Source organism: Athene cunicularia (genome assembly GCF_003259725.1).
Source record: "Athene cunicularia isolate RWA chromosome 11 unlocalized genomic scaffold, athCun1 chr11_part1, whole genome shotgun sequence".
NCBI classification, from domain to species: domain Eukaryota; kingdom Metazoa; phylum Chordata; class Aves; order Strigiformes; family Strigidae; genus Athene; species Athene cunicularia.
In genome coordinates this window covers 4,168,265-4,192,044 of record NW_020799113.1, presented here as the reverse complement: position 1 = coordinate 4,192,044, position 23,780 = coordinate 4,168,265, and the positions used below count along the sequence as shown (strand labels likewise).

At 38.1% G+C, this 23,780-nt stretch overlaps 1 protein-coding gene across 1 annotated transcript in view; it reads left to right on the top strand.

The window, feature by feature from the left end:
• The window catches only part of WWOX (WW domain containing oxidoreductase), a 525,887-nt gene that overhangs the window by 113,734 nt on the left and 388,373 nt on the right, over nt 1–23,780 (top strand). Inside the window, exons 6-7 of the mRNA XM_026856594.1 lie at nt 11,849–12,034; nt 15,709–15,973. Coding sequence (XP_026712395.1) covers nt 11,849–12,034; nt 15,709–15,973 — 451 coding nt within the window. The remainder of the gene's footprint in view (nt 1–11,848; nt 12,035–15,708; nt 15,974–23,780) is intronic.

Below are 23,780 nucleotides of genomic sequence, written 5' to 3'. Positions count from 1 at the left end.
GAAAGTAAGAATCAGATGATTCATCTCCAAGTTATCATGCTTCTGAGATTTGATGGGAATCTTTTATTCCTGTTTGGATTTGTTAGGTGTTGCAGCCTTGTCCATAGATAAAATTTGGGCTCAGAGTGTATAAACACTGGTAAATTATGCCATATTCCTATAAATATATTCTAGAAAATCCTTCATCCTCACAGAAAAAAAAATTTTTTTTGTTTGCATTATCTATACTCTTGAGTTGATACAGCTGTTTCTCTTTCTGAGACTTTTTTTATCCGTGCAGTTTCAAAGGAAGCTTTGGGGAAGAACGGTTTTGCAGATTATTTTAGATCCTGCAGTTCTGTGATCGCAGCAGAATGTAAACTTCTCTTACGAGCAGAACAGTGCTCTCCAGTCTTTCCTTGCTCTCACAGTTACAAAGATTCGATGGGCAAAATAAGCCAAAGGCAATAACTTAGTTGGATCTCCCAAAGTCATCTTTGAGAGAAGACAGAATCAAACAGTATTAGGTGTTTAATGTTTGATACACCTCTTACTTCGTTGTAACACCACCTGAACACAGTGTGACTCATACATAAAATGGAAGTCTAACTTGATGAAGGGTAGGGCTGAAGGGTTTACAGAACAAATTCTTTAGAGAAAGCCAGTTCATTATGTTACAGTAATGACAACTAATTTTAGGCTCTCTGGTAGTTTGAAATGCAGTGCTGTTATTTCTGTGATTTATTTATTTTTTTTTTTTAAAAACCCACCCTGTGATTGCTGGCTATCTTTTAGTATTCCTGGCTCGTTGTCTGGAGATACATTCCCCACTGGATATTTCCACCAGGAGGGAATGACCTCCGCCTTCCTTCCATGTGAAGACAGTGCTAGGGTTAGGATGAGAGCCGGAAAAGAGGTCTCAACGCACCTAAAGGGCTAGATTTGTTCAAGTTACTTCTTTTATCTGTATCTAGTCTTTCCCCTCTGCTAGTTTCCAGCTCAGGCAGTTGATTGAATGTCTCTGTTATGGAAAATCAAATAAATGATCTGTTTATAATAATGTTCTGAGCTAAGATGGATTTGGCATTAGCTGATTTTTGTGCAGTTGGAAGAGGCAGATCAACCAATCTTTCATATTAGGCTTTTGGAACTAAAAAACACTGAATTGAGTCTCCTCTTCATTGAGTGGGCACAATGTGAGAAATTATGGTTGGTATTAATCCACTTTATCGACACAATGACTGCCCTCCTGTGATTGTATGCAACGTAGCATTTAAATTTAGTCAGCATCGGTGTTTGATGGTTCAGGGTCTGTAGGATTTGGTATTTGTGTAGGAGTGTCAATTTGTGGTTGTGATTCTTTGATATCTATTTCCCCGTTTAATCATCACATATTTGACTAAAGCCTACCTACTTTAATTGGGGGGCAGCACTAATGTTTCGGTTCTAACATTTCCAAAATAGCTACCTGTTGTCGATATTTAGAATCATGGTATCATAGCATTTCCCTGATCCTCCGCATAAGAAAACTTCCACGATCAAAACATTTAGCAGGCAGAAGTGAGCAGTAAAGTTACAGATGAAATTTTATGTGCATCTTTAGTTTTGAGTGGTGCATAGTGCCACTTGGTTTGAATTAAAGTTATCTTCAGCCAAACAGTAAGACATCAATTTAATGTTCTCTATGTTCAAGGAAAAAAAAAAAAAAAGAAATTATCCTGAAAAATCTTGAATTACTTTAAAGATACAAAATAGTGTTTGCCAACAGCTACTACTTAGAGTTTTCTGAATTGGTAGCAGCAATTCACAATTATGCAGGACTTCCATATGTAGATTTTCACTGCAGTTACTTTCCTGTACTTTAAAATAGCTTTTTTTTTGTGGTAAGAATTGGCACATGCTGACAGTTTCTTCACTTATCCTGTGTGTAGAAATATGGAAAAGACAGCAGTTATGAATTATGATTCTCCATTTGGAACTTTAGTCTCTTCTTATTTCCCTAACCAGACCCAAAATGGAGAGGGCCAGATTTTCAACTGGCTTCCTTAACTGAGGCCTCAAACTCTATGAGTACATTCATTTTTCATGCCGCAAGCAGAAGCACTCTGAAACCTTGCGGGTGCAATTAAGATTTCAGAGCCTGCTGAAAATTCACTCCAGAATACTGTCTTTCTGCATTTCCATGTATTATAACTGACATATTGCAGGTGTGTTAAGTTGCTTCTAATTCCAATTTAACCACAATTAAATCATACGTATTGTATGACAAATTCTATTCATACATATAAATACATACCCAAAAAATGGGATCTATTTAGCAAGTTGTTGCATACATAACTTAGAAGATGCAGAAAAACCAAATATATGATTTAAATGAATTATTAGTGATGCCGTTACGCCAATATGCTTAATGGTTCTGCAGTAGATGTATCTCTGTCAGAGATGATCATTGCCACGGTCTCAAAATTTGAACATATTTTCTAACACTGCACAAATCTGTTAACTCTTTGCGATTTATAGAAATACTTTTTGTGAATTAAAACTTGTAAGAGTTGAGCTATTATATTTGTCTTCTCAACTTAGAATACAGTTGGCATTCTGACAGTGTCACTGAGGCACAAACTTCTGGACAACATTGTACGTTTTGAGATATCAAAAAATATCCACATTGAATTAAGTTCTGAAACATGCATAGTTCAGAAGTTACTGTTGCAGACAGCACCTATCTTAAATTTAAATAAGATCAAAGGCTGTCTGCATTTGAAACATACATAATAATATTAGGGTGAATTTTTTTTTTCTCTTTGTGGTGGTACTGTGCCTTATTAAAGCCTAGGGATTGGCTTTCTGCATAAATATTTTTTTTTCTTTCCTTTTTCTTCTTTCTTCTGTTTTTAAGCTTTTGTACACAATTACCCCATTGTGGTAGCATGTGTCAATTCATGTGGATCCAAAAACTGTTTCCAGTATTTTTTAAATTAAAAATCTCTCAAGCTTAAACCCTCCCCTCTTTTACTGGAGGCAGAGATCATGACGTTTTCACCAGATCACTTTTCATTTCATCTCCTGTATCATGGAAATATCTCCTGCCTCAGAACTTTTTTTTTTTTTTTTTAAAGTCTATATTAAAATAAAGGATTGACAGTTCACCATAACTTTACATATAGTTGCATCTGCAAAAATATTGTTTTTACATACTCGTAACAGAAGGATTTTGTTAGGTGTTTGTTACGTAGTTTTATGACTATAACTGTGCTGTCTAAAATTTGTGAACTTGCCACTTGTCTTTGGACACTTTGCACTCTTTTCACTGTAACCTAATGAAGAAACCTCGATAATTCTCCCGTGGCTTTCTGCTCAGCACACTGGTTGTTCTGGTTCCCATTTTGAGCCATGTGTCTATGCCTAAGTCTAAGCTGAGTCTAAGATGGCTCATAAAGTCTTGGCGTTCTGTCTTCCTAAAAAATTTCCGCAAGATGCACCAGCTGTGAAGGCTATTTTGAGTATCTAAGGAAGTAAAATATGTGTGACTTAATATGCCTGATTAAAATGTTTTCTGTTGCAAATGAAACAAGGATTTTTCAGCATTATAGCTTAATGGGTTTTAAGAAGATCTGCGTGTTTAATTGTTGCTGTTTTCTAAAAATTCTGAAATATAAGGCAAGAGTAGCTATTTAATTAAATATACATTAAAATGTATTTAGTCTATTTAGTTAAAGGCTTTCTATGGGAGATACTTAAAACACATGAAGGCAGAGTCTTGGCACTTGGGTCTAGAAGCCTTACTGCTGACATTAGACAGGCCATGCACAGACCACGTGTGTCTGCATCTTAGAATCCAAAAATCAGCGTTATAGTCTGAAAAGGTTGTATTCCTTCATTAGCTGTTCCCAAGGCACCAAAAATCCCAGAGGATGTCAAAGAACATTAATTTTTATCACAACACGGAATCTTTCAGGTCTGAATGGCAGCACGCAGCTGCTAGGGGCTTTCTGAACTCTATTACAGCTCTATATATCTCTAGGCAAAACAGAGGAAGGAGTTGTCATTGGCAAGTGAAATGTTCAAAATGCATGAAGTGTTTTATTGTTTGAATGATCAACCGTGGTCCCGAAAACATTTTCTAAGGAGTTAGCTGTTTTCAATGGGAAATATCACGAATACGTAATAAAAGTAGTAATTGACCTTCCTTGTGAGTTGTAGCTTTCTTTTTTTCTAACAAGCACTTACTGTGTACAAATGAAATTCATATATTTAGAAAGACGTGCAGAAACAACAAATCATTCCATGGTTATTGCAAAAATGAATGTTCCTTTACAGCTGGCTTATGCTTGTTTGTAACTGCTTGTGTATATGAGTAAATAATGATTTGCTATTGGGATTTTGAAAAAGATGTATGTGTCCACTTTGGGGTAGTGAATGTCCTTAGGTGAGCTGCTGAATGAAAATTACCCGATTCTGGATATTTTCACGGCTGCTGTCTCCTAAACATCAGGGAGTGTTAAAACAAAACGAAACATCTTTGCGAGGCATGGCAAGGAATGGAACAAAGTCCTCCTCTTATTGTGTGAGGGCTTGAGAAAAGAGATAGGATGCAGAATGGAAATGCTGAAGGGTTGAATGGATATAGAAATTAAGTTGCAGAGCCCTATTCTATCCCCCTTCTACCCCAGCCTGGCCCCAGGACTTTCAAAATCCATACGTATGGAGGTATTTTGAGTCCTCAGGGATAAAGATGCAACACTTTGACAAAGGAAAATGTGGTTTCTTGGACAGATCTGGGTTTGAAATGTGGTCCTGAGGAGGCACTGAGGTGATGGGAGAACAGCACTGACACGTGTTGTTAATATCAATACTCCGAGTACACGGTGTGCTGTCAGTCTGAGGAAATTTAGGGTTAGATTATAGCTGTGCAGAAGGGAATTCAGACCTGTGGATAATGGGCCCCCAAAAGGTGAGAGAATCCCTGGCATGAACCTAGTGGAAGGTAAAACCACACCACATACTTGTAAAATATAATTCTTCCTCCTTCGCCCTCTTGCCTTGTAGTTTTAAGTTAAAAAGCAACTACAAATATTAATCTTGCCCTTCATTTTTAAGCAATATTCTGTTATTAAAAGAGATTTGCTGATGTAATGATACCAAACAAGAAAATGTAGATGAAAATGTTCCTCGTTTCCCAGATTTCTAGTATCACATACCATACTTGCAGTATATAAATCAGCCAAGTGTGGGAGACAGATCATGTCAACAATTCAAACCTCATCCCTGATTTTCTGATTTTCTGTGTCAAAATCATAAAAGAGTGAAAGCAGAAATCCCAGCTTGGATCATTTTTGAGCGAAGGTGCTTTGGACAGTGCAGGTTTTAGCAAGGTCAGTTTGAGGTCAACATTACAAATGTTTAAAGTGTTAAAGTTAAATGATTGACAATGTTAAATGTTTAGATGTTTATTTAATATTGGGTCTGAATTTCTCTTCAGAAGTTCAACTTTACAATTTTTACAATAGTTGAAATTGCTTCTGTACCCCGCTAAGAGGAAAAGCGGGCTGCTCAAACTCTTCTGTCCCCCTAGAGCTAAAACAGCAGAATTTTTCTTCAGAGGAAGATAATTTACTAATTTCTGGAGTTATCAGATGATGTCGGGTTTTTTTAGTTCTTTTTTTCCCCCTGTATGTGTAAGCTAATAAAGGGGAAACCAGGACTAATGGATGTTTTCTGTTCAGTTCTAAATCAGTTGAGACCTCTCTTCCTTCTCCAAACTTTTATGCAATTGTATACTGAAGATTTTATAGAGGTAATGAATAATGACTGAGAGATGGTTGACCTGTATGGCAGTATGCAGATTATATATTATGAAGACATAGTGTCAGCTGCTCATAATAATTCCCGGGTATTTGGTACGAAGGAGGAAGCAGAACAGTTTTAGTCCACTCCATTAATCTCTTGGAAGTGGGACAGAAGTATTTGCTGATCAACAGTGTCAAATCCTGCAAAGAAATCCAGTAGGATGAATTTCAGAGAATTTTCCTTGCTTCTAGCAGGAGGTCATCCATCAGGGCTCTAAGTCCTGTGTTAGTGGCTTGCCTTGAAATGAAGCCTGTCTGACAGGGAGCCACAATTCTGTCAGCTGACAGGTGGCAATAGAGGGTATTTTTTCTGACTTTTCAGTCAATATTTTTAGAAAAAGGGAAGTTAGATATTAAGCATTGGTTTCCAAAATTCACTGAGTTAAGCAGTGTTCTTTTTCTTTTTCTTTTTTTTCTTTCCTATCAAACAAGTAAATATTTTTGGGTCAGTGTCAGATTAGGCATGGTTCTGAGATTTCCTGCTGCTGTCTGACTCTTGGTGATTTTCTTGTTGCTCAGTTCCCTATCAGTGTTGCTTGTAAAATTGAGAGGGGTTCCTGGAGATCTCGCCCTTTTTCTGGAGGGCCATAAGCCTACCTGGCATGCTGGTTATTTCCTTTGTGAATACAGGCATTCCCTCACGGGAGAAGCACCATTTTCTAACTTCCAGAGAAAGCAACATGGGTGTTCAGAGTTATGGGATGGAAAAGTGGAAAAGTTCAGTGGGCTGTGACTTTGCTTCTTTGTGGGAGAGAAGTCACAAGTCTGCCTTCTTTGCTGGCCGTGACATAGGTCTACAGTTGCTTATGGGACTTTGGGGATATGGCGAGGCCTTTTCTGTTGAATTTCTGTGTAATTCCAAACAGTGTGAACTTTTCAAATCACTTGAGAAGTGCCCCAGATGGTGTGACATTCTGCTTCATGGGAAGATTTGAAAGTATTCCCTTTGCATAATTTCTGGTTAACTATTTCATTACGTTTGAAATGGGAGAACACCAAAGCCAAGAACGCTGTTGACATTTTGGTGGTGTTTGTTTAACCTCCTAGTGCACAGGCTACATTTGTTGAAAAATATTATTCTTACCTTTGCAAATCATCAGTAATTAATTCCCTTGGAAATATCTACTGCTGCACACAGCCAGCTTGGGAGGCTGCTGACAGATCATAGTTTTACATCAGGTGCTAACAAATTGATTATTAAATTTCATAACTAACTGATTTATAGCAACAACTTAATTTCTGTGTCTCTCTAATGTATTCGCTTACTGTATTTTCAAATAGTGCAGAGCAGTTGGATTGCTTTGTTGCTTCGAACGGTGAATTGAGCACAGCGTGTAAGGTCTGAATGACTTTCCCAGTGCAAGGGTTAGTAAAACTCATCACAAACTCGTGAAGTGCGTAAGATAGTAGATGGTTTTCAGCTGAAATAGTCACAATTAAGAATATCCTTGTTAATTCCACATACTTTTTAACTTCCACAAAATTGCAGCAACACTTAGCAACACGGGGAGAGTTTTCTAGAGCTGCTGTAAAGCTTGCAGTTAAAGCAGTGAATTCTGGAGTCTGCCATGCTGTGAAGGGTAGGAAACGGGGACTACGTGCTATGATGGAGCAGCTCATGTTCAAGTCCCAGTGCATACTTAAATTGTAATGGGAGAGCACGTTAGCTCACTTGGTGTGAAGTCAGTCACTGACTGAAGACATTTTAAGGAGGCATAGGGGTAAATTTTCAAAACACTCTGCAATGGTTTAGGTTTTAACTCTACAGTGTTTCCAGAAATATCAAATAGGTGTCATGGCTTGTGGGAGCGGCTTGGTAATGTCGATACCAGGAGTAAACACTAAAGAAAATTTTCCTTTGCTGCTGACATTTTTTGTTGGCCTTAGCTGTGCCTTTGATGTAGATTACAAACTATTTTAAACTGAGGGGGAATTTTTTTTTTTTCCTTGAGCTCAGGAGGAAGCCTAATGTAGATCACAGCAGTGTTTTTAATGAACTTGTGAAATCAAGGTCATAGTTCTGCTATCACTTAAAAATACTCCTGTCATAAAGCAAAGCTGTAGTGCCAGATGTGTGGTGTGAATTGTCATGTATCTTAAAAATTTTGTTCCTGCATAATGATACATTCAGTGATATAGAGCTCTGCACCATTGAGATTAGAATCTGTCATCTGTGGCTGAAATTCATAACTATATGGGGGCTGTTACATAGGTAATCTCATTCATTTCCCGGTGTGTAAATGTCCAGGTCACAAAAACTTAGCTGACAATTTTCAGTAATTGGACCTTTGTTAGCAGTCTGACGAGAGACACCGATAGTTTAATGGACAGGGATCCAAATCCAAGAGGTGGTTCTTTCCGAGCTGAAATGAAGACAACAGCAGTATCTGTTGAAACAACCCTTTAGGGTTTTTTTTTTCTGTGGTGTTTTCTAGAGAAATCAGTTTTTAACCATTTAAAATCACTAATGCTAGTTGAAAATAAAGGAATTCTGAAAGGGAATCTGATATTACCTTTTCAGTATGATATTGGTTTAAAATGTCTCTGTATTTATTTTCATATTTGTCACAGATTTTTCTCATACAATACTGTAAATATGTTTAACTTTATGGTCTCTTTAATTTTAATTAATTTTACTTAAAAAATTAGAGCAAAATGTTGTTTGAAAAATATAAATCTTATGAAAAGGACCGAAGCATAATTTTATTTCTTTTATAAACCCCAATTAAATGCTCTGATAATTTAAAAGTGACTATGTTTATTATTTTATAATTCCAGAATCATCTTTTTAATTAATTGAGCTGACAGACTTAGGTATAGAGTGTGTATTTTGCCTTTGGTAGTTATTGTGTAATTAGTATTAACGAAGGATACTACAGTTTGGATAGGTGGAATACAGTTTTGGATCATATATGAGTCCTTTCTGTCTTACTGTGGTCTGTTACTTCATAGAACATATGACAATTCTCAAATAGAATTACGATCTTTTTAAAAGTGCCATATTTGCTTTGGCAGGGAATGTTGATGCTAATTTTTTTATTACTGCTGTACTCACGTGCTTCGGTTCTCATACAGGAGGCTCTTATATCAAAAATTGCATCGGTGTTGAAGAAACTTGTTCCTTTTTCCCAGTGGAATTACAAATCTGTAAATTAATTCTTCCTAGAGCTTTTCATAAACTTTCAGAAGAGATGATGAATCATCCGAAGTTTCCACACATGCACTCTCGAGCTTCACTGATGCTTTGTTTTCCTCTTGGCAGATGAATCTCAAACAGCCAAAATGAACTTGAGTTTAAAACATTTTGATAAAATATGCCTCAAAATGTCGGGTACCATTTAAAAAATATGGTCCTGCGTATCTTAATAAATAGCCTGCTTGCACTGTGTTGAATGATGCTGCAAAGATGAAAAAAGAACTGCCTTTTTGGCAAGTGGGTTTGAACAGCAAGAGAGCACCTTGCCTTTAAAAGGACAGTCCCCCTTTATCTTCAGTTTCTTTTTCGGGTGCAGTATGTATGTGAAGATATTATACATGTAAGTGTCACCGACCAAAAGGCAAATCAGGAATTCAGCACTTCAGAAAATGAGCTTCCCAAAGTACACAGACGTTTCATACTGCTTCTGAAGCTTTTTGTTAAAATTCTCCAAGTTGGCACAGGTACAGATACTAGATTGTTAACTTCTTATTAAAGCAGACTACACTGGTAACTTCCCAGTGGGCTTGAAGTTGAAATTTATTTTAATAAGGAAATACAGCCTACTGTTTATGTTGATGCTTATACAGCTCTTTCAGTATTCACCTGAGGTGCATTTGATTCCCCCAGAAATGTTTTTTTGAAAACTGGGCTATCAAAATGTGGGGTTTTCAGACATGCCTGAAGGAATCTAATTACTTAGGTTTGTTTGACAACCTGGGGCTTCATGTTTCACATTCTTTTCTAGAATTCCTTTTGCAGATGCTCAAAGTTACAGTATATCTATCATTCAGCCATGTAGGAAAATGATCTGACTCTGGGTCTCCTATCAACTTTTGTGTGTAGGGCTTTGAGAAAGTACTTGAGAAGAACAGAGGGCAAGCAGCTCTTTTTCCCAGTTGTGCTTCATGTATTCAGAATTAAAGTTTATGTTGGGTGATTGACGTTGGATCACAGGATTAGGCCAGTTGTAGTGAAGACATCACAGGCTGGAATGGGCTAAATAAACAAATGTGATAGATCTTAATATTCTGGTGTTAGGACATCACAGGTATTAGTTCAGGGTTAGTGCAGGAATGAAAGGTATTTATTTGTCTGTCATTATTTTGTTTGACCTGTCCTATTTAATTATGTCAGGGCCAGGGATGCCCGATGCAGACTCTCAAGTCTGAGGTTTCCCAGCTCAGGTACGCTTGCTCAGGTCTGCAGCGTCAGACTCTGACTCAAGGACAAGAATACACCATTGGTACCAAGGTTTCCTTAGAGATGATACAATCTAGCAAATGCAGATACATCTGAGGTCCCAGAACTGGAGTCTCTGCTGTGTTTCATAAGGATTTGAAAAAAAGACGAGAAAAAACAGAAAGGGTGTTTGTCCTTGATTTTGCTGTGGAGGTTGGGAAGGCTTCACGGTGTATGGCATCCTGAGATTACAGTGGAGACATCAAGGATTTTGAAGTTTTCTGGACCTGATTTTGGAATGAGAGAGGTACGTGACAGTCTAGGCTATTTTCTAGCTTAGTTCGGTAGAATTTACCCTTTACAAAGCAAATAAGGAATGCTTCGAGTTCTTTCATCGTGGCATTTCTATTTAAACTGGGCTAGCTGAGTTGCGTGAGGAAGGATTCTGTCTCAAGGATTTTATATGTATTGTGTGCAGTTCTTCCACCAAAGATTACAGCTTCTGGAGGATGCTTTTATTTTCCAACTCGGTCTTTATCCACTTGTATTTTTTTAACAGCATACTTCACAAGCTGCAGAAGTATAAAACGTGGGCATATGCCTTGTTGCATTGTGTCTTTATTTCTTAATCGCTTTTCCCTTACTGACTGTGCAGATGGCATGAGTAGATGTGTACCCCACATAAGAAGGTGATAGGAGTTGCTCCTCCCCTAGGAAAAGTTTATTTTCTAAATGCTCCAGAAGGGAGACTGTTTCCTGATTAGCAACTGGGAGAACAGTGATAGTGTTGAGATATTTCTGGTGACCTGCCCATGCATGTCAGCCCTCCATCGGCTGATCACTGTTGTTGTGAATGTTCAGGACGTATGGAGTTTGCTATGGTCCTGTTCTCGAGATGCAATTCATTACCATTCTGCTTGGTATTTCTGAAGTGGAAAAGCTGTGTGCTCTGGTAGGCACCTTGAGATGACACGCTGTGGTGGGCTAATTTACTGAAGTAGATTTGGATAGTGAGAAACAGAACCAAAAAACAATGCCGCCTTCTCCCTCCTCCTCCCCTGCTCCCTTTCCCCCGACTCAGCTTTCCCCCAGCCTGAGCAGCGCAGGAGGATGGGGAGTTGTGGTCAGGACACAACAGCTCCTCTCTGCTGCTCTTGCTCCTCGTACTGTTCCTGTGGTGCAGCCCTGGCTCCTCTCCTCCAGCCCTTCAGATGCACCTGCCCCAGTGTGGGCTCTCCCCGGGCAGCAGGGAAATCTCTGCTCTGGCGCCTGGAGTGCCTCCTCCCTCCTTTTCTTCTCTCACCGTGCTGTTCGTGTTTCTGTTTTCCACTTCTTTCCCTTTGTTTCTTGTTGCCGAGTGGCATTTTGCCTTTTCTTAAATACGCTTTCCCAGAGGTGCCCTCGGTGCCGCCGAGGGCTCGGCTGTGCCCTGCGCGGGGCGGGGGCAGAAGTCTTCCCACAAAAGTCCTTCCCACAAAAGTCCTTCCCATAAAAACCACCCTGCAGCCATGCCACTGCCAAAGCCCTCACACCTACACCCAAGACACACCTTGGCCCAGCTCGCACAGGAAGGGAGTTACGTGTATTTCACTGAGATTTCTTTTTTCTGATTCGATTTTCTTCATCACTTCTGATTGTTCAGGCCTCTTCACATACTGATCTGCAATGCTGCGGTGTTTGGTGCTCCCTGGGGCTTGACGGAGGATGGCCTGGAGGCCACCTTCCAGGTGAACCACTTGGGTCATTTCTATCTTGTCCAGCTTCTGGAAGACGTTTTACGCCGGTCGTCTCCTGCTAGGGTTGTGGTGGTGTCCTCCGAATCTCACAGGTTGGTGAACGTTACCTTTGATTGAGCTGAAATCTTCAGTCCTTAGAATTGAACAGTTATGGGAGAACTGCAAAAGTTTTTGAAAATAAAAGGCCTTGCTCTAAAGCATTTGTGTTTGAATAATCTTTTCAAAAATAGAAGCATTACTAATGCCTGTGGATGTTACTGGATTTGGCTCTGTTGCTGGATAAAGTGTGTTCTAGTTTTATAACACTATGTAGGTATTTTTTGATCATTTTTTGTATGAATGCAGATTGTTGCTGCATTTCAGGCCGCTCATTGATTTTGCGAGGAGATGGAATAATAATTGATTAAATCTGAATGGCATGACCTATATTGATTTGTCATTCAACAACTTCAACGTCTTACCAAGAATAATGTGCAGTTATTTTAGCAGGAGAAACAATGCAATTAAAAACTGCTAGATGAAATCCAATTGTTTTATAATGAGAAATTAGGGAATTCAATGCAGACATTAGCTGTATAATTGTAAAATGGGAAGTAGTGCAGTTAATATATATTAGAAATCTGGCCATGCCTCTTTTGGTGAATTTTTTAATTAAAATGTTAGATGCTTGTCTTTTCTACTGCCAGGAGAAGTACAGTTGGCAAAAAAGATGTTGATGAGGTTTGTCTTATTTCAGACATGCTTGTGGTGTTCGTGTTAGTAAGTGAAAAGATGGATTTAATTTAAATAAAGCTCCTTGTGTAAAATGCATGTCCTAACTCTGAATTTTAGTGGGCACAAACCACTTACTGCCTTCTGATGTAGTTCAGGGACTGCAGGATTAGACCTGTAATATCCAGCTTTAAACATTACTGTTGATTCCTGTTTCAATTTTGGTCGTGTGTAACAGCTCTAGCAAACCAAAAAGGAAGAATTTGTGAGTACTTTTATTTTTTTTTCCTGCCTTCATATTTCTGAAATGTTTTAGTGACCCAGAATGAAGCTTATTTTTTTAATCATGTTTCCATAAAATGTAACCCCAGGGACCTGGTAGAGAGAGACCAGCCAAGGGTCAGGCTGAAACCTTTATCACTTCCAAACACAGGGGCTTATGGTATAAATGACACACTGCAGATAGATTTACTTTTACCATTTTAAATTTATGATGGCTGAAATGAAAGGAAGCAATAGAAAATGCCAGTAACAATCCTCCCCGGTGTTAAAAGACATGAAATGTCTTAGTAATTAGGTGGTAACAAAATCTGAACATCCTTATCTTTGCAAATCACACCAGGTTTGTGAAAGCAAGTAGCAGAGTCCTGTTAGGAGTGAGGGAGGCTACTGCGGGGCAGGCAAGATAGCTCTAGAAATAAATCTGCCAACTCCAATCACTTGCCAGATGTGGAGGGCACAACGGGATACGTATAAATGAGCTGTTATTTAATGGGAGATTATGTTGAATTGTCAGCTGCTTGTTCCCCTTTGTAAGTTTGTATCTCTGATAGTATTTTAAATGACATCTTTGTTTTTCACCGAATTAAGTGCGATGTGTAACTAGAGCTCGCATCTCTGCACAACTAGAGCTCACATCTCTGGACATCTTTATCTGTGTTTTCAAAAACGTTTTTTAAAGTGTTCGTTGCTAACTCAGTAAGATCAGCCAAGGTTTATAGAGAAGCCCATTAAAAAATAAGTAATAGTCTATGTTTGAATAAAATAATAAACGCAGCTAGTAAATTTCCCTTTTTCTAAGGGGTCCAATTCATGTATTATGGTGTATCTTAACACTTAAACTGATCATTGTAAATAACTGTGCTTTTTCCCCCCAATCTGTTTAATGGCAAGAAGTTCATGTAAGGAGTTAGTTTAGACATTAGGTATTATTGGGTAGTAGTACTTTCTGACCTACTTGAGAACCCTGAGCCTTAAACTATGTTGTAAAACAGAAGTGTTGGTATCTAATTACTTCCATAAACCTTGGCTGGATCTTTTCGCTGGAGTCAAGACCCCCTGTTAGGGGGAAAATAAAGTCCCGTGTTTGCAGAAAATATTACACTAGACTGCTCCAAGGCAAAATATTTATTTGCCTCTCTGGTTCTTCGTTCATTTCTAGTTACTTCTCTGGATTCAGCACAAATGAATTCTGTTTAAATTAAGCTTTTGGGTAATTTAAGCACATCATATTAAAATCAGAATAATAAGTAGGTTGACTTTGCTTCTGTCTTTATTTCCCTGTTGTTAATTTGATTGCACAGCCCTTATCCTACTGAATTCAATGAGATTGCCGACATAAGTAAGATTGATTCACGTAAGCACACTTGCAGGACTGGACTCAAAATATGCCACCGTGATTCCGTTGTGCAGTATGCACTAAGTATTTGATTTATTTAGTTTTGGTGTCATAAATAATTACTTGAGGAATGAATGTAGGAAATTCCTCCCAGAATAGTCCTGTTAATTCCAGAAATGTATTTTATCTAACAAAATCAAGAAAGAGAAATTTTGTGTTGAAATTGAAGGGCTAATTCTGCAAGATAGAGAACATCCTGGATTCCTCTTGAGTTCACGCACTGCAGTTGCTTTTCGCTGAGTGTATTATAATGCTGCTCACAGAATGAATGTAGAAATTCCAGCTGATCTCTTCGTTTCTGGGCATAAGATGCAAAATTAGTAAAGATATTTTAAAACATTTTTCTAGTGTGTACTATAATTATGTTTATCCCTGTTCTCCCCAGCTGATTCTGAAAACTCTGAGTATTAAAAAGAGCTTGCTAAATCCTTTTTATTTTTAGTAGCTCTTCTGAATGAAACATAAATCTGTAACTAAATGTAGTATTATTTTCTAGTATTAAGATATACCAGTAAATTGATAAATCAAATTGTAAGAACTGGGAGGAAAAAAATGCTATATGGAAACTTCCTTTTCTTCATCTAAATGTCTTTAGAACATTCACTACTTTGTTATTAAAAAAAAAAAAAAAAAAGGAAAGAAACAAACAGCTGGTGTTTAATGACTCTGTCAGACCCAATTAAAAAACATCAACTAGTTACTTTGATTTGTGTTCAGCCATGCCATGGGTATACTTAAAAACATTATACTCTGCCAGAACTCATTTTGGCTTTGTTTACATTTATCTTTTAAACATATAAGACTATTGATGGCAAGTTACCAAGGTTATAACCCCTTTATATTCATCAATTTTTAATCTAAAAAAGAGTCTAAGAAGCAGTGAGACTCATCCATACTTACTTCAACCCTTAAATGAAAGTCTGCAGTATGTGAGCACTGGATGAAATAATCAGGGGAAGGGAAGAAGGGGAAATGAAAGGATGCTGGTTTTCTCTTCTTCTACTGCAGTTATTTTATCCTACATTATTTCCTTCAAATTGATAGCGTTTTCATGGATCTATGACAAAACCTTTTTTTTGGATTTAAAATAAAAGTGATTCGTAATTTACATAAGATACCTTTAAGTCATTAAAGCCTTTTTGTCTTCTTTTTATTTATCATTTGCTTTTGCTAATTATTCAGTAATTTTACTGCCATATTATATGGGACTGTTCCTTGGGTCTCAGGCAATTTCAAGTAGATGCTTTCAACAGCTAAATAAGCTGTTGTTTTATGTTGGTTCTGGCCAAGTTCTACTCTGTTGTCTACATTTTATGTTGTTCTTAATGAGAGCGAAATTAACTCTGGGGTATCTAAGACATATTTACTGTTTTTTAGATTTACAGAAATTAAAGACTCCTCTGGAAAACTTGATTTCAGCCTGCTTTCTCCATCTAAGAAGGAGTATTGGGCTATGTTGGCCTACAATCGTTCCAAGCTTTGCAATATACTCTTCTCCAACGAGCTGAACCGACGCCTTTCTCCCCATGGGGTGACGTCTAATTCCGTCCATCCTGGAAATATGATTTACTCCTCCATTCATCGTAACTGGTGGGTGTATACCCTGCTGTTTACCTTGGCTCGACCTTTCACCAAATCCATGGTAAGTGAATGACTTACAGTATTTCACACGTCTTCATTTTTCAAATTAGGGGAGTAAAGTTATAAAAATCCAGATCTATGTATCTGCTTTGACCTATTGCCTTGTATAACTACAACCTTGATTCTAATGACAAACATCGTGCCAAGGTAGTGCTCTAGAAGAGGATTCTGCAACCATTTTGGATTAACCTTGTCAATCTTCAGCGAAGGTACCATGTTAGATGGAGTGCATGACTTCCTTGTTCAAATAGATGATTTTCACTGTGATTAAGGAAGTTTTGCATCTTAGGTGTGGGATACTTTAGAGTTATTTCTGTGCTCAGTATATGTAAAACATAAAAAAAATTGCTTTGGTTTTTAAGTGGAATATGCTTGACTGCATTTTTTATGTAAACAGATGCCCTATTTAGAAGAGATACTACAGACATTATTAATGGCTATGGGAAGGTGCTTTCAGTGGTAGAAGCATCCTCATTCATATTTAAAAACAAAACCAACAACCCAACACTTTTCTGGATTCTTACAAAGCTCTGAAGGCGATGGGTGTTTTCCCTTTCTCTCTACTGAGCTTTGGCTGGGACCATGACATAATGAAAGGCTACACAGTTCTTTCATAACCAGCATTATGAGGCTTTCTTATTTAAGAATTTGCAGCATCTCTAGTGCTTGGAGGGGTTACTCTTATCCCTTGTACCTCTGACCCAGGTTATTTATAAGGAGTCCAAAGTATTTTTTTAGGCAGAGGATGACTTTTACTTTATTGAGAACTGGCTTCCTTTAACCTTATTGACTGTTTCACATCCGTTACTCACTGACAAAGAAGGCTATTCCTAAAAGGGGAGAAGGAAGAGGGAGTCTCCCTTGAATGTTTACAGCTACAAATCAGGGAAATTAAAAGATTTATACCCCTGCAGAACTCATCTAGCCATGGCAATTTGTTCAAGCCCAAACCAGGCCCCCTTTACAGATGATTTCACAACCAGCAAGAATGGTTGTGATGTAGCACAACTTACTGTCTCCCTGAGCTGGTGATGCAGACCAAATTAATTGGGTTTATTTGAAAAAGAGCAGAGGAGGAGTTGTTGAGGCGGAGGGATCCACCCTTAAATAGCTTAGACTACCACATAACCTATAGTAGCTGAGCACCACTGGTGAAACTTGTATGTATAGCTGCACAAAGAAGTTTGCTTGTACATTTCATTATCATTGAGACAATGAAATTAATCTTAATTTATACTGGGTTAATGTAAGTGGAAAGCACATGTTATAATATTTAAATCTCTGCTTACATGTCAAAAAAAGAACATCTTCTTGAACAATGCTGGATCTGCAGTAAAACACGTAGAGCAAAAATACACACACTGTAGCGTGGTGCACTGACATTGTGTCAGTCAGGAGAGTCCTCACACCTCCAACCTCTGCCTGCAGTTTGCAGCTGTACATATGCACAACCTATTTATGTCCATGAGATTGGGAAGTGAGCATTCTGGCACTTTGGGACAAGTAATAATATCTTTCAACAGCAGTTGAAACACTCGAACAGCCAAACAAACGTTTTTTTTGACCAGGACCTTTAATACCACGTCTCTGCTGTGTGAGGGGTAGTTTGTTAAACAAATTCTTGAAGTTCTCCTGAGAATAGATAAGTGAATGTTACCAATGTCCTGTGAAAAGGATCCAGTATGTGAAACTTTTATGAATTGTTATTTTTATTTGTTCTGATGTATTTTCACAAAGGAACCTTTTGTGTTTGTTGCTCAGATAATCTCATCTTCTAAGGAACAAAACAAAATACTGAAGTTCATTTTGAATGCTTTAAAACAATTTATATATTTCTTTATAGAAAATTTCTTTTTATTTATGCACGGTATATAAAAGAGAGTACAAAATATAGTACAAAAACATCAGCACAGAGTAGTAGAGCACTCTAGTCCAAGCCCAGTCACTCCACCAAGTCCTTTGTGTTCTTAAGTGTTTCACTGAGGTTATTTGTGTGTTATGGTGGAGGGTATGGGTTGAGGGTAAGCCACAGTTTTATAACTCATTCTGATGTGCATTGTTATGTTCCCCTGCACCTTACTAATGTTTTGATTGCTAGTAAAACAAGAAGAGTGCCCCTTCCTGGGTATGCAGACAAGCCGAGCTTAAATCCTCACCACCATCAGTGTAAGAGTTTTTCTGTTTTAAGATCTGTAGGGAGCAAATGATTTGCTCTTCCTTTTTTAGGGATTGTGCTTTCACTAACCTGGCATAAACTTAATTGAGGATCTTTTTGTGGGCTTCCTCTCAGTATTTCTGTGGCAGCTCACCCCAGAGTTTAGATGAGTGCTTTGAGCATGTATTGTAAAGCTTAGAGCTGCAGTCCCAAGGTTGTTCCTGTGTTTGCAAGGATGTCTGCATTGCACAACGCAGCATGACACAGCTGCATTCGGAGTCGCAACTGAGCTGGGTCCGTAACTGGAACTAGAGCTCCATGTCAAGGTTGTGTGGCCAGAGGTAAGGTCTGTCAGTTCAGGCAAGGTGCCCTGCAGATAAGCCTGTACGAGTTTTGATCTCTAAGGCAGTAGCTTTAGTTGCTGCAGCACTGTGGTATGTGGAGAGCAGAATCCTTCTGGAGCCAGTTTGAAGCTCCTTGCCACGTTTTGGACCATAGAGCCTCCTGGAGTCTGCATAGATGCACGCACATATCTGCATGTGCACACACACACACACACAGATTGCAGCTGCACATACCTGATTCTAACCGGGGCCTTTTGTATTATTCTAGTAAAAGCTGTTAATAAAAAATAATTACACCTTTAATTTCTATTTCACAAAGATGGACTTACTAGATGTTCTGTGAGTGGTGGATAGCTCAGAATAACAGTCAGTTTTATCTCTTTTGCAAACTTTGAAGCTAGATGCAGTAGAAAGTTAGAAATACATTTGTTTCCTTACTATTTTTTTCCAGAACAATATAATTTGTACAGTCTGTCCTGGCTGCAAGTTGTTACTGAGAAATTAGTCTTCACACCTTTCATTAGTTGTCATCATTTTGTGTGGTACTTATAAATCATCTATTTAAAGTTTACTTGCTAGAAATCGTAACAATTTAGTAATTATTTTGTTTTGTTTCCAGCAATGAAGAAATATACATTGTGTATCTGAAAGACACTTTTGTGAGGTAGTTGTTCAGTTCTTGAACGTTGACTAGCTCTGTTTGGTCGATGAGGAGGCAGTGTTTTCAGAAATGCATGGTATTGCGTACTGTGAATCACCAGTGTGGGGAGGGTTCATGCAGCCTCCGGCACATGGCGTTTGGGATATTCAGCATGACAGAATTTAGCTTAGAAACGGTGCTGGGAGCTGTTTGGTTTTAGCTGGTTCCGTGAAGCACTGAGAATCAGCCTTGTCATACTAGGCTCTTACCTACCTGTTTGCTGTTATTTGCTGCAGCTACGGTGACTTCATTTCAGTAGTTCGGACAGTTTCTGAAGTCAGGCTAATTTAAGTTTCTGCTTAAAGAAAAGGTTGCAGAACACTTAGAATCTGGTTTTCCTGAAAGAACAAACATACTTAGGGTTTATCTGTCTTTCAAGTGTGAGGCTTTCAGAGGCATAATTTTAAGGTCGTACCTTACTGCAAGAAGAAATGCAACTTCACATTCTCCAGACCTGTTTTATGAGTGACTACAGCATTAAAATTGTGGTATGTCTGTGCTGGTTAAAATGAACTGTTGGATCACAGAGAGCTGTCTGGTCAGCTTTTGCAACATAACACAGCATTTAAATCACTGATGGTTATGGGTATACAGAAAGCACTTTGGTGAAGTAGAGCACTGGAAACTTTTCCCACCCACCTCTTTTTAAGATCTAAAATCTACAAGGATTTGCTAGAACAAATATTATTCTGTAGAAAGCAATAGTTGCAAATAAAGTACCATTTTATTATTGTAGTTACTGTGACTCTACTAATGTTCAAAGGGCCTCTCTTTTACTTACCACTATATAGTTACTCAGTAAATTGCAGAACGCTTATAGTATAATTAAATGTCAATTGAAGCAAGCGGCCATGGTAAATAACAGATTGGAGGAGAAGCTCTGAAGTTACTGCCTAGGCCATGCATATGCTTAGGTGGTTTGATCTAAGGCTTTAGGGTTTTGCTTCCTTGGGCTTTTTTTCTGTCTTTTTTTTTTTTTCTTAATTTCTTTTTTACCTCTATTTTTGGTGCTGTTTCACTCTCTTTGTCTCCTCTCTCTTTCTCATTCTCCTTTTCTCTCTCTTCTTGAAAGTTGCCTGAAGAACAGTTTGACTGTTTCTTTTCTTTTAAATTAATGCTAGTCATTCAGAATCCATCTGATTTATTACTATTTACATACAAGATTAAAACTAAATAAATTTTTTGTAAGTTTCGAGCTTACACTGAGTATGTTATCTACTGTCACCCCCAGGTGATTTTGTGAGTGTACAATGGCATATAAAATCAGAAGCAGAGTGCCACGATCACACATTTGTGATAGTCTTACATAGAACCAAATATTTTTGTTGGCAGGTAACGGAGCAGAAAGAATATCATGTGTTAGAGTAGCAAGAGCTTAACAGATGTTTCAGTGAACTGAATTTTCAAATCCTTTTACATTAAGGAATGGCTAGGGTTTGTAGAAGTTCTGAGACTATTGGGTTACATTTCCTGTTGCAGTGCAAAGCCAGCCATTGTGCTAGAGTTTTAGCAGATGTGTTACCCCCTTTTAATGGTTGGGAATAAAACATCGGTTCTGTTGCTGAGATATAAATTACAACTAGAAGAGCTCAACCTGTCACCTTTAAACAGCCACTTAGCTGCAGTAAGACCATTTTGCCCTTAATTTTTCACTGTGTAAGAGAGTGAAAGTTGAACAGCTCTTTGATTTCTCCTTCTTCCTCTGAAGATAGTAGCTTTTCAGAACTGGATTGTGTATTTAAACTGTTTGCTGTTGAGAATTATAAGGAATATTTTCAAGAGCCCCAAAGTCTTCTGCATGTCTTAATTTTACATAAAACAGTTAATTCTTGTCATTCTGATATTATCCCAGGAGTGTTCTATGCAGTTGGCATGTACTGCAATGCTCGTACGGGCAGGAGGAACCCCCTGTGCTTACAACCGCTTCACTGGTTTTACTTTTGCAATATGTTGGCAGTGTCTAAATTTAAATTTCATGTGATGATTTGTGCTCACACCTAACATCAACGCAGAAATGCTATTCTGTCAAGAAATGAATCTGCATCTATGGGAGTGACTTGCTTCTACCTAATGATCACATCTGTTTGCTTTTGATAGAAGCCCAAAAGAGGCCCTGCAGTCTCATCAGCTCTTCTTTTTCTCCCCTGTTCTTTGCTAAAGAAGCTGGAATAACCCTTAGAGCTGGGGATAGTATTCCCTCCTTAAGTAAACACTTTTTGCTGTCCAAAGTTCTGTGTGGGCTGTGTTGAGTTGATGTTGGCTTCCATTACTGAATTCACAGTTCAGGCCAAATTCTGCCCTCGGCTGTGCATGTTCAGCTCCAAGAGCAGTCATGGGCAGGGTGGGTATGTGCATGTTTCAGTGTAGAATTTAGCCTGTATTTCCTCCCTAAGACATTCCTGAAAATGCACTGGGGTTTCTTGAAAAGCAACAGGCAGTTCTTTATGAAAAGAGCCTCACAGTTTAGATTTGATCAAAATGGCAGTTTCTGTTCTCAAATTGAGTTTTGGGCAGGAAGTGAACGAGGAAGGAAGAGTGAAAGGGGACTATCTACTGGAGATTAGCAGTTGTTGTAGAGAGTGTATAAATCACATATGCAATTCTTTTTTTGGATTAATGCCTGAAGTATAAACATTAAATCAATGCTAAGCAACAGCTCTCTCTTAACACACAGGTTTGTGGACTGTTCCTCTAGTAACATGGAAGGACAGTTATTTTATTGAACACTGATAGCATATACTTCCTTGAAAAATACTGTTATTTAAAATTGACTGAATTGGGTAAAAGGAAAGAAGGTATATGTGGAAGAATATTTTGATTAGTTATAATGGGATGGTAAAGAAATGCCTCCAAAGTAGTTGTTAATCATTTTGGAATGATGGTGCAAAAATTCTTCTATGCACTTAGAATTTCTGTGTCCTATCTAGTAATAAAATGTAATGTAAGCTAGTTTATGACCAAACTTATATTTAACTGATACATATTTTAACTTCCTGCTAAAATAAATGTAGCATGAAATATGAGGGCGAATTAATCCATCCCCCATAACCTACACCACAGGAATGAAAAGTCTATGAAAACCTGTCCATGTGCCAGACAGAGCAGCTCAGGGTGCAGAGCAGCGCTCGGAGGGAGCAATGGCCATGAGAATTGGCTGTGTCCAACACACCCCCATAGCTGTTTGCGGAGCAGCTCCGTTATGTCCTGTAGTTTTGTGGAGGAATTTCTTCCTCTCCCCCTAAATCCTTGCAGAATTCTAGAATATCCTGCCAAGTATGTGGGCTTCAAGGCAGGGAAACGTTTTGCCAAAAGGGTTGGATCAGATGATCCTTGAGGTCCCTTCCAAGCTGGTATTCTATGATTCGGCCCATAATGTTTTATATTATGTGTAATTAAATTAGAACTTGAAATCCAAAAGCATATTTCCCTATTTTTCAGCCTCAAAAAGCCTTCTTGGATTAGAAAGTTATATATACACCTTGTGGAATGTCTGCATACAGGTCTGAATTGCCCACAGATCCTACTCTTCTGTACAACCTCACATCCAGCCCTGTCTGAGACCTCATCGTCTCCTCCCTGAAACCTGGAGAAGATTGCAGCATAGAACAGAATATCTGTTTCTCAAACTTGCAGAAAGTCAGTTTTGCATTCAGTTATTTTCTTTTCTTGTTTCAGATTCTTACACTGTCTAGAAACAGACCTCCTTATTGAATAATGGGGGTGTGTATGTGTGTGTATCAGATTTGTGGGTAAGAGCTGCATTACAAATGAAATAATACGTGCTTAACAAAGGGGTTTTAAAAGTAAATCCTTTCTAGTTTTGCACTCTGGTGTGATGCATCGATAATTTCTTTCTTGTCTGGAAGTCCCAGACTTTTCTTCACTGTACTTTTTTTTCCTGTGTTCTTTTGCAGTCCTCTAAAGAAGATTTCAATTTCCTGTTTTTTCTTTATTCATTCTCTTTTACTCACCATCACTTGCAGAGCTAAACTGCAGCTGAGGTGCCGTGGTGTCTCTGAGGTGTTACACAGCATTGATCTGCTCAAAATGTATTTGAGAAACCATAAGGAAGGAAATTTCTGTTGTATTATGAGTGTTGAGGTGCTTGGGTGACAGGCAAGATGTTGCAGTGTGACAGAAACAGCTGAACAGGATATTTAGCCTTTTTTTGGTCCCTTTTCCTTTTTTTTTTTTTGTGTGTGTGTGTGTGTCATTACTATACCCACTATTAGCAATTTGCCTAATCCTTGTTATAGTGTTCTTGAGATCTTTCTCATACTGAAATATCATCATTTGTTTTATTTGCTGCAAAAATTGATTATCTACTGCAATAACTGAAAACAAGTAAGGGATCGATTTTCCATGGGCAAAGATGACTAAAATTTAGAACTGTGAGTTTGAAGAGACTGTAAAAAAAAGATTTTTTTAGGTGCTTAGGTAGTGAAATTCAATACTTTCAAAATGCTTGAAATTCCAAGGTTCTGAGGGGTTTTTGATTTTTATGTTTGCATTTATTTTGCATAGTGCTGTACAGGTATTCTTCTTTCAAAGTCAAGTATTACAAAGCGATGTGGAAGTAAGATGAAAATGTAGAATTTGGGAAAAAAAA